At 33.1% G+C, this 13,554-nt stretch overlaps 2 protein-coding genes across 2 annotated transcripts in view; one reads left to right on the plus strand and one right to left on the minus strand.

The window, feature by feature from the left end:
• Positions 1 to 9,376, plus strand: part of blo (bloated) — a 35,652-nt gene extending 26,276 nt beyond the window's left edge. The window contains exons 6-8 of the mRNA XM_074131016.1: positions 31 to 122; positions 5,039 to 5,236; positions 9,133 to 9,376. Coding sequence (XP_073987117.1) covers positions 31 to 122; positions 5,039 to 5,236; positions 9,133 to 9,263 — 421 coding nt within the window. The 3' untranslated portion in view covers positions 9,264 to 9,376. The remainder of the gene's footprint in view (positions 1 to 30; positions 123 to 5,038; positions 5,237 to 9,132) is intronic.
• The window catches only part of peb (zinc finger protein pebbled), a 166,281-nt gene that overhangs the window by 126,282 nt on the left and 26,445 nt on the right, over positions 1 to 13,554 (minus strand). The gene's annotated exons all lie outside the window — the stretch shown is intronic.

The raw sequence follows: 13,554 nt of genomic DNA on the forward strand, positions 1-13,554 counted from the left end.
ATCATTAAAAAAAAAAAAAATTATTTACAGATTTCTCCTTGATTCAACCAGTCAAGATGATACGACAGATGTGGATACAAACGGAAGATCGGATTCTGTACTGTATCTTCATACAGCTACAGGTAAATTTAAAAAAAAAAACAATCCAATAATTAAACAATGTCTGAATTTTCGGACCAAATTCAAATCCTCTCCCCAATTTTCCTAGAACGTTCGTACACAAATTTGATTTTCCTCCACCTGGATAGATTTTTTCTGGAAATACATGTTTTCTGCTTCTCTGAATATAAAAAGTTACTTTTAGAAATGAGTCTGCGTAGATTTGTCTGTACGTGCGTATCCCACCATTATTTAAAAAAAAAAAACAAATCGAACGGATCTGAACCCTAACATGCCTATCTCAATCTGTAACAAAGATAACTAAACATTTGTGACAGCTTAAAAGAGCTTTGCTTTCAGATCAAAGTATACTTTAAATATAAGTTATTTATTTAAACAATAATTACTGCTGACTAAATTATGACATTTTGTAAAAAAAAGACATAATTGGAATAACCTCGATGAATCAGTTTATAACTTCCGATTTGGTTATACTTCCAAGGCTGCCATCTCTGCATTTGGAATAATGAATGTCTTTTACTGTGGTGGTCGCTCCGGCCGACAATCTTCATTGACCTTATTATCACTTCGCCATTCATTCATACTCTTTCACAAATTAAAATAAAATATTATATTAAATAAATAATAAAATATATTATTATTTATTTTAATAAAGTGAATTTTCTTTATGAACAATTTTATAAAGTACTAGAGTACAATAATCAGCATTCCCTTGACCAAAATGTAATAATATGCGAATTATTCGACCCATAAGTGATTAAAGTGTACTTATTACCTAGAAACGAAACTGAAATTTTCATTTAACTAGTGAATTTCAGCTTATTTATTTTTTAATGATTTCTAGCCCAGCATCCGGTACAAACAAGATTGTAACTTTTTTTAAGAGTTTAAAAATTAAATAAAAAGAAATAAGAAATTTTTGAAAGACTTGTCTAAGTAGTCTGTTAAAGAATGCAAAAAAGTTCAAAATTTTAGTAACTCAATTAGCGTTTGTAAATATTACGTGAGTGATATCACCGTCAATTACCCTGAAATGGCCTTTTTTAAGGTATCATCTAAACATCTCCTACAATGAAAATACCTTTGATAGAATTTTATTGTAAAATTGTTTCAAATATTAGTTAGAGATATTTACATGAATGAAAAGCAAAAACAAAAAACATAGTCATTTCGAAAAAAAAGTGGGGGAAAAACATTGAATAATTATAACTTCCGGTCACGTATTTTTGGTCGCAAAGTAAAGACCTTTTGGGCTATCAGATGATAGGAGTGTTCACGCACATACTAGACGGACATAAGCACAGACCATTTACTGAAAAGTGTTTTTTTCTTTTTAAGACTCAGTAAAGCTCAAGTTTTGTACTTCCGGTGAAAGCACAAGATAAGCGCTTAAGCGCCCAACACTTCTGGTACTGGCATTAAAAGTGAGAGTACCTGAGGTACCAAAAAAGGAGATAATGCTCTACAATTCTATGTAGATAACCTCCCCGTTTTCCTGACGTGTAAAGGAACATTTGAATACGTCACTTCATTCAGACTTCTAGGCAAACTTGCTAGGTACCTTAGCCTAAAATCAGGCTAAAACTCTCACCTCTAAGCCCGCCCTACAATCAAGCAATGAAAAGTGCCTACTAGTGAACATGGGTGTAGCCAAGTTTAATTCCAGTAGGGCTGAATATGGAATTGTCTAATATGTCAAGGGTATAGTCACCAAGAAATCGCAATTCTTCGATATAAAGTAAAGTAATACGCCTATTTTTTCAGGCGAGGCTTAACGTCCAACTACCAATTAGGTGTCGTGGACGGAGGCAACTTGCAAACATACTTTACTATAAAGTTCTCATATTAACCATTAAATAAAATCCAAGACCTAGAGATAGGGAATCGAACCCACTAAACCAACAATACATCTTAGCTTTGCGGGTCTCGCCTCTAACCGTTCGGTTACCTTGGCGCCTCAATTCTTCGATATAAAGTGCATTAAATCACTTGACAAATAAATAACTCTTCCGGATTGTTATTTATTTATTTTAAATGCATAGTTATATCTACAGGTATGGAGTGTGTATATTTTAAAGAAAATTACTGGATCTAAATTAACAAAAAACTATGGAATAAGACCGATTTTTTTTTTATTTTAAATTTTGGTTACATCCTTATTTGTATTTAGTTATATTAGGGCCCCCTCAATATCTGAGTTCCCTGGCGCCTGGAGCCTTCCCAGAAAGCACTGCCGGTATCTCGTCAGTGAGTAGTCTCAACTAGGACAGCCTTGAACTCGTAACTTCCGCTTCGGAGTCTAACTCTAGCTCTACTTTTCTCGTACTACCGTTCTAGAAACTCTTGCCCTGAAAGGATTCCGGGCCCTGGCGGCACTTAGACCAAAACTCAGATTCGAACTTTCTGATCTCACACACATTCTCCCGAATCTGATGAAGCTCCTACGCGACTAAGCTCAAAGAAGTAAACTAATTTTATACAGACAGCTCATGGGCGCCACGATAGGCCAAGAGGTTAAGAGACTCGTAAAGATGAAAAGTATTATGGTACTGGGTCTAATTAAAGTATTTAATTTGATTTCTAGTAAAGTACGTTTAGACTAGTCGCCTCTGTCCACGACACCTATTATTATATAATTAGCTCAAAATTATATAACGTACCAAGACAAAGAGAAAAGAACAAATATTTCTTATATAATACTTAAGTTATAATAATCTGGACCAAAGAGGTTGAACTATGGGGGATTCAGCCTTCTCAGAATCCAATCCTTACAATAAATAACCAATATTCCCTATTATATATCAAATTGAAACTCAATATTCCATGTCGATCTGACTTAAATTCAATTTCGCTGCCATTTTTTCTTGAAAAAATAAATATCAGCCACAAAAAAACTAAACAATCCTCCAAGAAGTGATAAGCGCCAATGGCCGCCGTGAATCTACGAGGGTCGTTTGAAAAGTCCGTGCAAAGTCAGAGAGATAGCACCACTGGCGCGTATCGAGATTATGTTTAGTTAGTAGCATCTCTTGGAAGAAAGTTTCAGCCAGATCGGTCTATTTCTTTGTGTTTGGCATTCGTTTGAATCGAGGCAGTCGAGTGATTTTCAAAAAATGGACGAAAAAGAATTTCGTGTGTTGATTAAACACTACTTTATGAAAGGCAAAACGCCTCAGGAGACTAAAGAGAAGCTTGATAAACATTATGGTGACTCTGCACCTTCGATTAGAACAGTTTATAAGTGGTTTCAAAATTTTCGGAGTGGCTATACGGGCACAAGTGACGCTGAACGTTCTGGACGCCCTGTTGAGGTTACTACTCCAGAAATCATTGATAAAATCCATGATATGGAGATGGATAACAGAAGTGTGAAGGTGCGTGAGATTGCTAGTGCTGTGGGCATCTCCAATGAACGGGTACATAATATTTTGCATCAACATTTGGACATGACAAAGCTATCCGCAAGATAGGTGCCGCGATTGCTCACGCTTGACCAAAAATGAAATCGAGTGAAGTGTTGCAAGGACGGTTTGCAGCTGTTCCAGAAGAATCCGCAGGATTTTAAGCGTCGTTTCGTCACTGTGGATGAAACATGGATACATCACTACACTCCTGAGACCAAAGAACAATCTAAACAATGGGTTACCAAGGGGGAATCTGCGCCCAAAAAAAGGCGAAGACCGTTCCTTCGGCCGGAAAAATTATGGCGACTGTCTTTTGCGATTCGCAAGGAATAATCCTCATCGACTATCTGGAAAAGGGTAAGGTGCATATTATTCATCGTTGTTGGACCGTTTGAAAACCGAGCTGCAAGAAAAACGCTCACGATTGGCCCACAAAAAAAAGTCCTTTTCCATCACGACAACGCATCAGCTCACACCTCAGCAGTTGTGGTCGCAAAATTAATGGAAATAGGGTTCGAACTCTTTTCACATCCCCCCTATTCTCCAGACTTGGTTCCCTCGGACTACTATTTCTTCCCCAATATGAAGAAATGGCTGGCGGGAAAAAGATTTTATTCAAACGAGGAGGTGATTGCAGAAACGAATGTCTATTTTTCAGACTTGGACAAATCCTATTATTCGGAAGGGATCAACAAACTAGAGCAGCGTTGGACGAAGTGTACAAGCCTAAAAGGAGACTATGTTGAAAAATAAAAAAGGTTTACCCCAAAAAATTAAGTAGTTTTTATTTTTGCACGGACTTTTCAAACGACCCTCGTAAGTTATTAAACGGATTTATGCGGATTGCAAGTACTGGGTAGTTGTTCTCCTTCATTGATGTTGTTAATGTTGTTCAACCAGTTTTATTACTAATCGTAAATTCCTGCCGCTATAATAATTACATGAATTAAAAAATAAATTGAAACATTTTTTCAAACCATTTTGACCGGTCGAAAAAAAATATTGTTTTTTTTTCAATCTCAGGGGACCACAGTGCGTGTATTTCCGGTTTTTGAAAACTCTAAATCCAATATATGCATAATTGTAGGATTTTTTTTTTTTTTTACGTGTATATAAAATTAAAAAAAAAAAATCGCTATATCATTTTTTGCTATCAACAGTTTAACAATAATCTCGCACCTGTTCGGCGCCATACAAAATAAAATGGATACTATCACCTGGAGTTTAAACGCACTTAAAATCACAAAGACCATAAATCATTTTTACTTTATCGGCGCTTTCAGGTAATAAAATTTTGTTATTGACACCCTAAACTTTCAAAGAGATTAGTTCCTGTTGGATAATGAACGTAGTGAACGAGAGGAATCATTTTAAATGCAAATTCTACAATTATTCGTTTTTTTTATTACTACAAAAGCAGGCGAAGCAATTTTTTTAAATGTTTAAGAATCAGCAAAAAGCTTTTTTGACAGCAAAAAATAATATTAATAATAATTAATTTCTATCTGTTTTAGTTGGTCGTATTCCTAGCGGAACTAGTGACAGATCGTCACGTTACCGTTCAGAGAGCAGAAATGAAGAACACGAACACAGAAGAAAGAGGACAGGCAGGACGGTAGTTCGAAGTGTATCTGTAGCCTCGCCTTGGAGGCCGTCAGATCCAAACAATAGAGTCATTCATTACTCAAGCACTGATCGACTAAGCACAAAAAGTAATATTTAATTTTCTGACGATTTATTTATCTATTGATTGATTGATTGGCAGTAGGGAAGGAAATTTTACTTTCACTTAACCGGAAATAAGTTCGGATTGTGATCTCTCACTCTCTCTCTGTCGTTTACTCATTCTCTCTCACTCGCTACAGTGTTAATTTCTCTAAGCCCTCCAAAGAGATCTGCTTTTGCAAATTTTAGGTATTGACTGTACCGGAAATATACAGGTGTGTCTGAACGTAGCTAAGAATGAGTGCCCCTTTACTTTATCGATTTTTCAGTTTTTATAATTTTAATTTTTCCAATTTTATTCATAATAATTCAATTCATTTCAGCCTGAAGTCATAGCTCTTACATATTTTATATACTTTTTAAGTTAAATTTATTGCTAAAATTTTAAATTAGAACAAAAAACTACTCACTACTCACTTTTCATTTTAGATGAATTTCATTAAATAAATCATTATCATTTTTAAGATATTCTAGCTTCTAGAATTTTCTTTCTAAATTTCGATAGATAGTATAGATCAGGGGTGAGCAACCTTTTTAATCAATGGGCCAATTTTAATTTTTTTTTGGCGGGCCGCACATAGATTAACTCTTATTAATAATTTACGAAACTTGGTACGAAACGCATAGCGTTCGTATTGCATGTTTGAACAAGTCACCAACAAGTGTGTATCTCGTCACAAAAAAAAATCGCGCAGACGCGGCGCGTTCGTATTGTAGGTTTAAAAACGTCGTCGACAAGTAACTCGCCATAAAAAAAAATATTTCGGTTTAGTATGTACTACCATTTTATTATAATTAATTTTATAACAATATATTGATGGGAGAAAGTCGATAAAATAAATTCAATTTTAGAAATGCTTGGCGGGCCGCAAGCGGTATAGATTACGATCATGTAGATCCACATTTTACATCAATAACTCTTATTTAGGAAGATTCATTTGACAATTCGAAAAGAATTTTGTACAGTTTTACAAGTTTATTATGTTAGAAGAATTAAATATTTCTCAAAAAATATTCGGTATTCGTAAAAATTTTATGAATAAATTACAAAGAAAAAGTCAAGTGAAAGTCTGAAGTTAGCACTTAAGCTTTTATTTATCAATACTGAGTAACATCTTAAGCTACTTATTACGTCAGCAAAAAAAGAAAAAAAAACGTGACAAACCCCACCTGTTGTTTTCTAAAACAGTTGGTTTGTGATAATAATAGAGTCTTTTAAAAACGTTTTTAATTGTTATGAAATTAACTGTTGAAATTAGAAAATAGCTTTTAAGTTGCAATATAATTTCAACAAAGTTTTGGCATTTTGCCAAACATTTATTTGCTTTCTCATAAGCTTTGTTTTTATTTAATATTGTTCCCTGTGTTTTTTTGAAGAACTATATTATTACTCTGTAGGAACAAACAGAAATGCAGTAAAAATAAGTATTTATAAAAAAAAAAAAAAAAAAAGACTGAACGAACGTATGGTAAAATTACCATTATTACAAAGGCATTTGTTTTCGTAATTAGACAGGACATTTAAATGGTAATCATAAAATTTCACAGCTGTTGTTAGTTTAGCTATTAGTTTTGCTGACGTCAGATATTGTTTTTAATATCATTCAATGCGCGCGCTTCTTTAGATTGCTTCTTTTAAAAATTGCTTATTAAAAAGGCCATTACAAATTTCCGTATTTAAATTTTTATTTAAGCATTTATTTAGGTAAATTTAGTGAAAAGTAAAATCAATAAAAATTTAAGTGGTCATAAGAAAATTTGCTGTTAACATTCGTATCACTTTTCGTTATAATGGGAATTTTTGAAATAAATTTAATTCTTACAGACAGACAGACAGACAGACAGACATTCACTACAATTAATCACACTATAGAGAAGCGTAGCCTCATTCAACTCCCCAGAATTGTCCTAAAATGGGGGTAAAAAGGGCCAATTCATAGCTCTGTTTCTTAAAGTTACGTACAAAGTTTAGATCAAATCGTCAAGGGAAGTACCGAAATAAATCTTCAGTAAGGGGGAACTTCCGGATTAGAAGCTTTCTTTAAAGTCGGACGATTGGCAACAATGATCCTTAGTTTAAAAGTGATAGGGCCGTATCCGCCCATTTCCGGACAAAACATTCTTGAAAGTGGCACTTCCGGCTAAAAGATATCTTTTGCTGCTTTTCCCAAGATCTTATATTATATCCAGTGTAGTTCCCTTTCCGTTATAAAGACAAAAAAAAAAAAACAAGAAAAGTTTGTGGATTCGAAACATAACCATCAATAAACTCGCTTTTTAAAGAAATACTTAAAATCTCTAGAAGTTAGACAATAAAAAAATGAACGCCCAAAAAATGGCAGAACAAATCTTCACTTTAAGATTGCTATCGCCCTCCAGCGAACGTACATAAATCACTGTAGTTCCTTGCACCTAGACAGCTCCGAAACCTTGAACATTTTACATAGACGTTTCAAAAAAAGGAATATATTTACTAGACTGTAAAAGACAACAACTAATCCGCCAACAAGGTTGCACAAATCTGAGGACTATCACACCAGACGAAGTACTTAAGAATGACGCAGTACTGAAACCCGTTTTGACTTACTGTTGCTGTGTTATTCAGAAAAGCATTCCAGTCAAACACAGTTAGCCACATAACCTACAGTTCTGTCTGTCCTACGTATCCTAATGGAAATGTCCTCTTCAACTACATTTTGGCTCATCACACGGTACAAAGAACTTCCAGCTACCCTCTCATCAACCAGCTTCACTCACTAACTCTTCTAATTACGATAGTCGTCTGAGACTACGCTGGCCACTTGGCGCTGGATCAGAAAAATTAACAAATAAAGAACAAGTGGGGTAGTAATTCTTTCTGTGTATCACAGAATCGATTATATTCAGTATTTTATTGCAAGAAAAATTGTACGTGCAATTGAAAATTCAATAAAGTACATAATTGATAAAAAAAAAAAAAAAAAGGCCAATAATAAATACATAGTCCGGTGATGGACAGTGTTGTCTGTAACGAGAGAACACTATCCGGAGGCCGGCAGTGCACTGAAAAAAGCTCCGGGCGCCAATAACCTTAGATGTTGACTTCATTAAAAATAAATAAATAAATAAATTGACATTCTATACATTCTACTTTATATTTTGGATAAGTTTTAATTATTGTTTCAATAATAATACGAGTATTTATCTTATCTGGATAATTCTTATAACTATGAGTAAGTAAAACTAAATAACAGTCCATGAGAGCAATTCACATCGATATGTTAATTAAGAGAACTCACCGTAACGTAATGTGTGCTTATGACTCATGGTATATGTTTACATAAATTAAGTATTATTTAAAAAAAAAAAAAGTGATGAATAATCTATATTGCGATCTTTGTTCCAAATGACAGAATTATCAGTTTATCAACTGATCAAAAAGTCAACTAAAATGGCTAAAAATAATCTTGAGATACTTCTGAGTCAACATTACACAATGGTTTCAACTTCGCACTCTTCCACTACTTGGTTCATGTTGGACATGGAACTTCTTCTCCAGTTATTGCTTTTATTTCTTCTTATAGTTTTATTTTGGACATTCACAGCAAAGTCTTCGAGAATCAGCGGTAGAGAGCAGTTTCTATTTGAAAAAGGAAATATTCGTGCTGATTTTTAATTTAATGGCATTCAATTTAGAGGCTACGATAGTCGCAAATTATGTTTTTCGACAGTCAAACGGCTGGGTGACCGATTCCTGAGTGCCTCAGCCTCATATTGGGGCCTTCCATTCCGATATAGGCTTCTCCTTGTTCTCTCTCTCTGATGGTACTCCTCTATCATTATTACTTAGATTTTCATTAGATATTTCTTTAATTTATACATTTTTATTTATTTCATGTTCCAGGTCATACAAATTCCGGACATAGAGAACATCATAGAGGCACTGAGAAATATGGCCATCTAGTGTTCACTGGGCCGAGTTTTGATGAACAAATGAAAAACGATGCCTATCGAAATGATAGACGTCGATTTTAATACTATATTATTTTTTAAACAAAATTATTTGAACCCCCTTCCCGAATACAAATAAATAAATAAATAAATAAATAGTCGTTACGTTTACGAACAATGGATGCTTCGACATTCAACAAGAGAAGATTTAAGTGGCCTAGAAATCCTATTTTCACATTTCCTAATCACTGAATAAGTATATATATATATATATATTTTATTATTTCCTTTTCATCTAAACTAATTTTTTTTAATGGCATCATATAATCTGTTTTCTAACTTATTTTTAGTTTGTGATTATTATTAAATTGTTATTTTAATTGTGAATAATGTGATCTGTTGAGATATTTAAACAAAAAATGAAAAATTATTTTTCATTCCTAACGTTTATGGAATTTTGTACTTAATACGTGAGAAATAAAATCTTTTTCCAATTACTAAAATTTAAAAAAACAAACATTGTTACCAACTTTATTTCGCTCAAACGCAATTTACCTAGTATGCAAATTTTAATTAAATATTTAAATTTACAAAACTCATGTACTTTTATTTATATAGTGGGTTGGTTAGGTATTATTATTTGTTAATTAAATGGCCGAAGATTTCTCTCGTTTCAGGCCACAGTGTTCTTAAGCGGTTAGTGAGCTCTAAGAGAGGCTCCAAGAAGAGGTAATCCAAGAGAAACAGCCGTGTTATTAGTACTATAATGAGAGAGGCATGATCGGCGTCTCTAAGAGCCTAAAGTGGTTCTTATCTCCCCACCCCTAATCCCCAGGGTTTCATGCAAACCCTAAGCACTCCATCCCAAAAGTAACCTCCATGTCTACCTTCAAAATCTTACAAGTTCCCTAAGCTACAAATCTCTCCAGATGAGAGATTACCTATACCGGATATACTACACAGAATATTATTCTAACAAGTTAGAGAGTAAAGAAACTAAATAAACATCTAAATAACTCTTATCACCCAAATTTTGGACAACAGAATTTTCGGATTAGGTTGTAAAATTTAACCATTTTCAAGATTTAATAAAATATTTTCAAAATGTTGGCAAGAATTTCGTGCATTCTTTATTTTAATGATGGTTAATTCTAGATCAAACTAAAAACCCGATTCATTATTCTTCAGATCTTAAATAAAGTATAAGAAAAGTATGTTTTTCAGTGAGCTTTTGGAAGTCTAAACAGAATTTAAGTTCTTCATGTATGTAATAATGTAATAAACCAGAGTAAGTATTAAATACAAAAGAAAAACTACAAAATTAACCACATTGTCAAATATTAACTAAAATGGGTATTAATTCATTAATGGATTATAATGAAAAAAAAATTATATTTACATTTGATTGGAAGGTTATTATGGACAATGCCCGGAAGAAGTTCACTTTAGAGGCCTGTTATACTTGCATTTCGGTCGGTTTAATTGTTTCCGAGAGCACCCGATTCTGCTAAGCAAATTTTTCCTACTTTTAATGTGTACTCTACTCTTGATTAGGTAAATTGAATAATATTCAGGGATTAGACTTGATCAGCGTTAGATCAGTTTAGTTTAATTTGTGTACTCTCATCGGAAGGATGGAGATATCTATCTATAACATCAGAGCGAAATACTAATTGTACAGATTTAAAAGAGAGTATCAGGCAGATATTACTCTGCCTTAATTACCCCGCTTCTCTAGGTTAATCCTTCTTGAGTCTTTAAACTCTTGAAAAAGTCCTTTGATTACCCCTTCTCGATTAGTCCTAGGATTTTCAGAATGACTGGGATCCCTTAAGGTTGTTTCCTTCTCAAGGAATCATTTAATGAAATTACCGTTTGGAATACGAGAAATTGCTTGGCTACTTTGATAATATTTTAAAGTGTGCAAAGCTCCGTAGTTTACATTACACTCTATCCAAATACGATTATTGTCTATTAATTATATTCTGATATCAGTGACGAGCACTCATTAAAGTGCTCCGGAAAATTGCCTTACTTCACTGACCATCCAAAAATCAATTTATGCAGCATAATATTCTGAGTAAACCTACATTTCTAAGAGTAGGGCTTAAAAAATTTCGATGGCATATTTTGAACATCAGGTCTTGTCAAATAGACGCAACTTATAAAATACCGGCACTCTAAAATGTGTACATGTGGTAAAAACTTATGTGGAAAATATATCACTAAAATTCCGCTTACAAGGAATAAAAAAAATTAAAATATGAACAAATAAAAGATTTAAGAAGCAAAAAAAATATTTTTGAGACAAAAAAATTTAAATTATGTAAAAAAAAAAGAAGAAAGAAATACAAAAAAACCTATTATTAAGACAATTATACACCTGGCAGGCCTTCGTGCCGCAATATCTGGGACTTTTAGTAATTAGAGATTGGCGGCCTTGAATCCTGCAGTCCTAGCCATTTAACTGCAGCAATATCATTCACTTGGAATTATTTGATTTTATTTTTTATTTCATTTCAATGAAATTTAAAAGAATGAAAGAAGTATTAAATAAATTAATATTGGAACCTTGAAATCAGAACATTTCTCACATCCAAGTTGATTGTAATTATTATCAATTACTTTAAATTAGCGAGCAGTAAATCGATTTTAACTTTGAAGTAGTAAAGAAATTAAATTATTAGAATTTTAAAAATAATGATGACTAAACGTAGTGGGCAAAACGACCTGTAGACATGACTATTCACGCAACAATATTAGCTCTGAAATTGTTAAGAGTATTCTAGTTTTTTTAAACAAACATATTGAGTTTTACGTACTTAAATCACCTAATTTTTTAACTGCATCCGAATAATTTTAAAGAATTTTCACCAGTTATTTGGACACCTGATTGATTCTTTTTCTTTGCACAGATTGCCATAATAATCCTGTGCGCTTGAAAAAGCAAACGATACACAAAATAATTACATAATTCACACTGTAGCCTACTTCCATGGCTGGAAATTGAAGAACAAATAAAATTCGTCTTTGAGTTATGATGGAAATATGAACGCACAACACTATGTAAAAACCATTTTTTTCATACTCAAGGATCGTCAAAAATGATATTTCAGGAAAAACCTCAACTTCATCATGAATACAAATACTTCTTCTCACTAGTAAAATTTCTTACCAATTTCTACCATCTAAAATAATAGTGACGAATAAAGAATAGGCTTTATCCTGTAGGATTAGTGTTGGTCATTTGGTGGAGGATGCTCTCAAGGAGATTACTATTAAAGGAGGAGTAGAAAGAGATAATTACGACAACTCCATCAAATGAAGTGAAACTGGGGTCCGAAAGCTGGGAAACAAGAGGACAAGAATGTGCTGTAAGAATGGGCCCTGACTCCTAGAGAAGAACCAGTAGAATTAGAATCTAATGGACGCTAAAATTTAGATTTAGATCAATGTTCTAAATGGAGGAAGAATCCTTTCAAGCAGAAGAACATAAAAGTGAAAATAATAATGACATCAAGTTATTATCTAGCAAAATTTGTAATTAATTCAATGCATTCGTAGGGGGTGAACACATTTCAAATTGTCCAAAATTAACCTCAGCTGAACATACATTTTAATTAACTTCTCCCAAAACAATTTCGGTAGACTGATCTATCAAAATCACGTAGAAATTAGAAACCGCATTATACACAGAAATAGTCTCCCACACAAATACCACCACTTAAATGTACTGACGTGTACTGTAAAAATGTCTCAAATAAAAGTCTAGAGTAGCATTTATATGCAAGTTTATAGAAATCCTTTAAAAACATTTTTAAAAAAATGCAAAAACAGAAAATCTGATGAGTAAAGTGTCGTCACTTTAGTTAATCGATTTTCTTCAACTACCTAATTTATGTAGAATGTTTATTTTCTGTTAATATAACTCAGTTAATGAAGCCATAAATAACCCTCAAATAGCACTTAGGAGGACCTCTATCTAATTGGGCTTTCAACTCAAATTAAACTGAAAATCTGTTCGATTACAAATCTTCCCCTTACATTAAGTAAGAGACTTTTTTAACCAGAAATAATGATTTTTAGGAAAATTGTCTTTTAATTTAATTTGTTTACTGGGTGATCCTAAATAACTAAACCAAAATTGTTAGTTTCTTTTAATATGACCACATTATGCGAACAAATTAAAGTCAGTAATAAATATTTTAGGTAGATTAAACAATAGCCGGATGTTCATTTATAAATAGGTACTTCAACGGAACTGTAATCAAATTTTAATTCCTATTGTTAATGAGGGCCCCCCCGCGATTGCAAAGAAATATATTTTTTTCCATTCGGGCAGACTCGGATCTTTCCGATGAGTTGATCAATTGCT

Source organism: Rhodnius prolixus, unplaced genomic scaffold (genome assembly GCF_049639745.1).
Source record: "Rhodnius prolixus isolate KJV_2025 unplaced genomic scaffold, Rpr scaffold_4, whole genome shotgun sequence".
Taxonomy (NCBI): Eukaryota; Metazoa; Arthropoda; class Insecta; order Hemiptera; family Reduviidae; genus Rhodnius; species Rhodnius prolixus.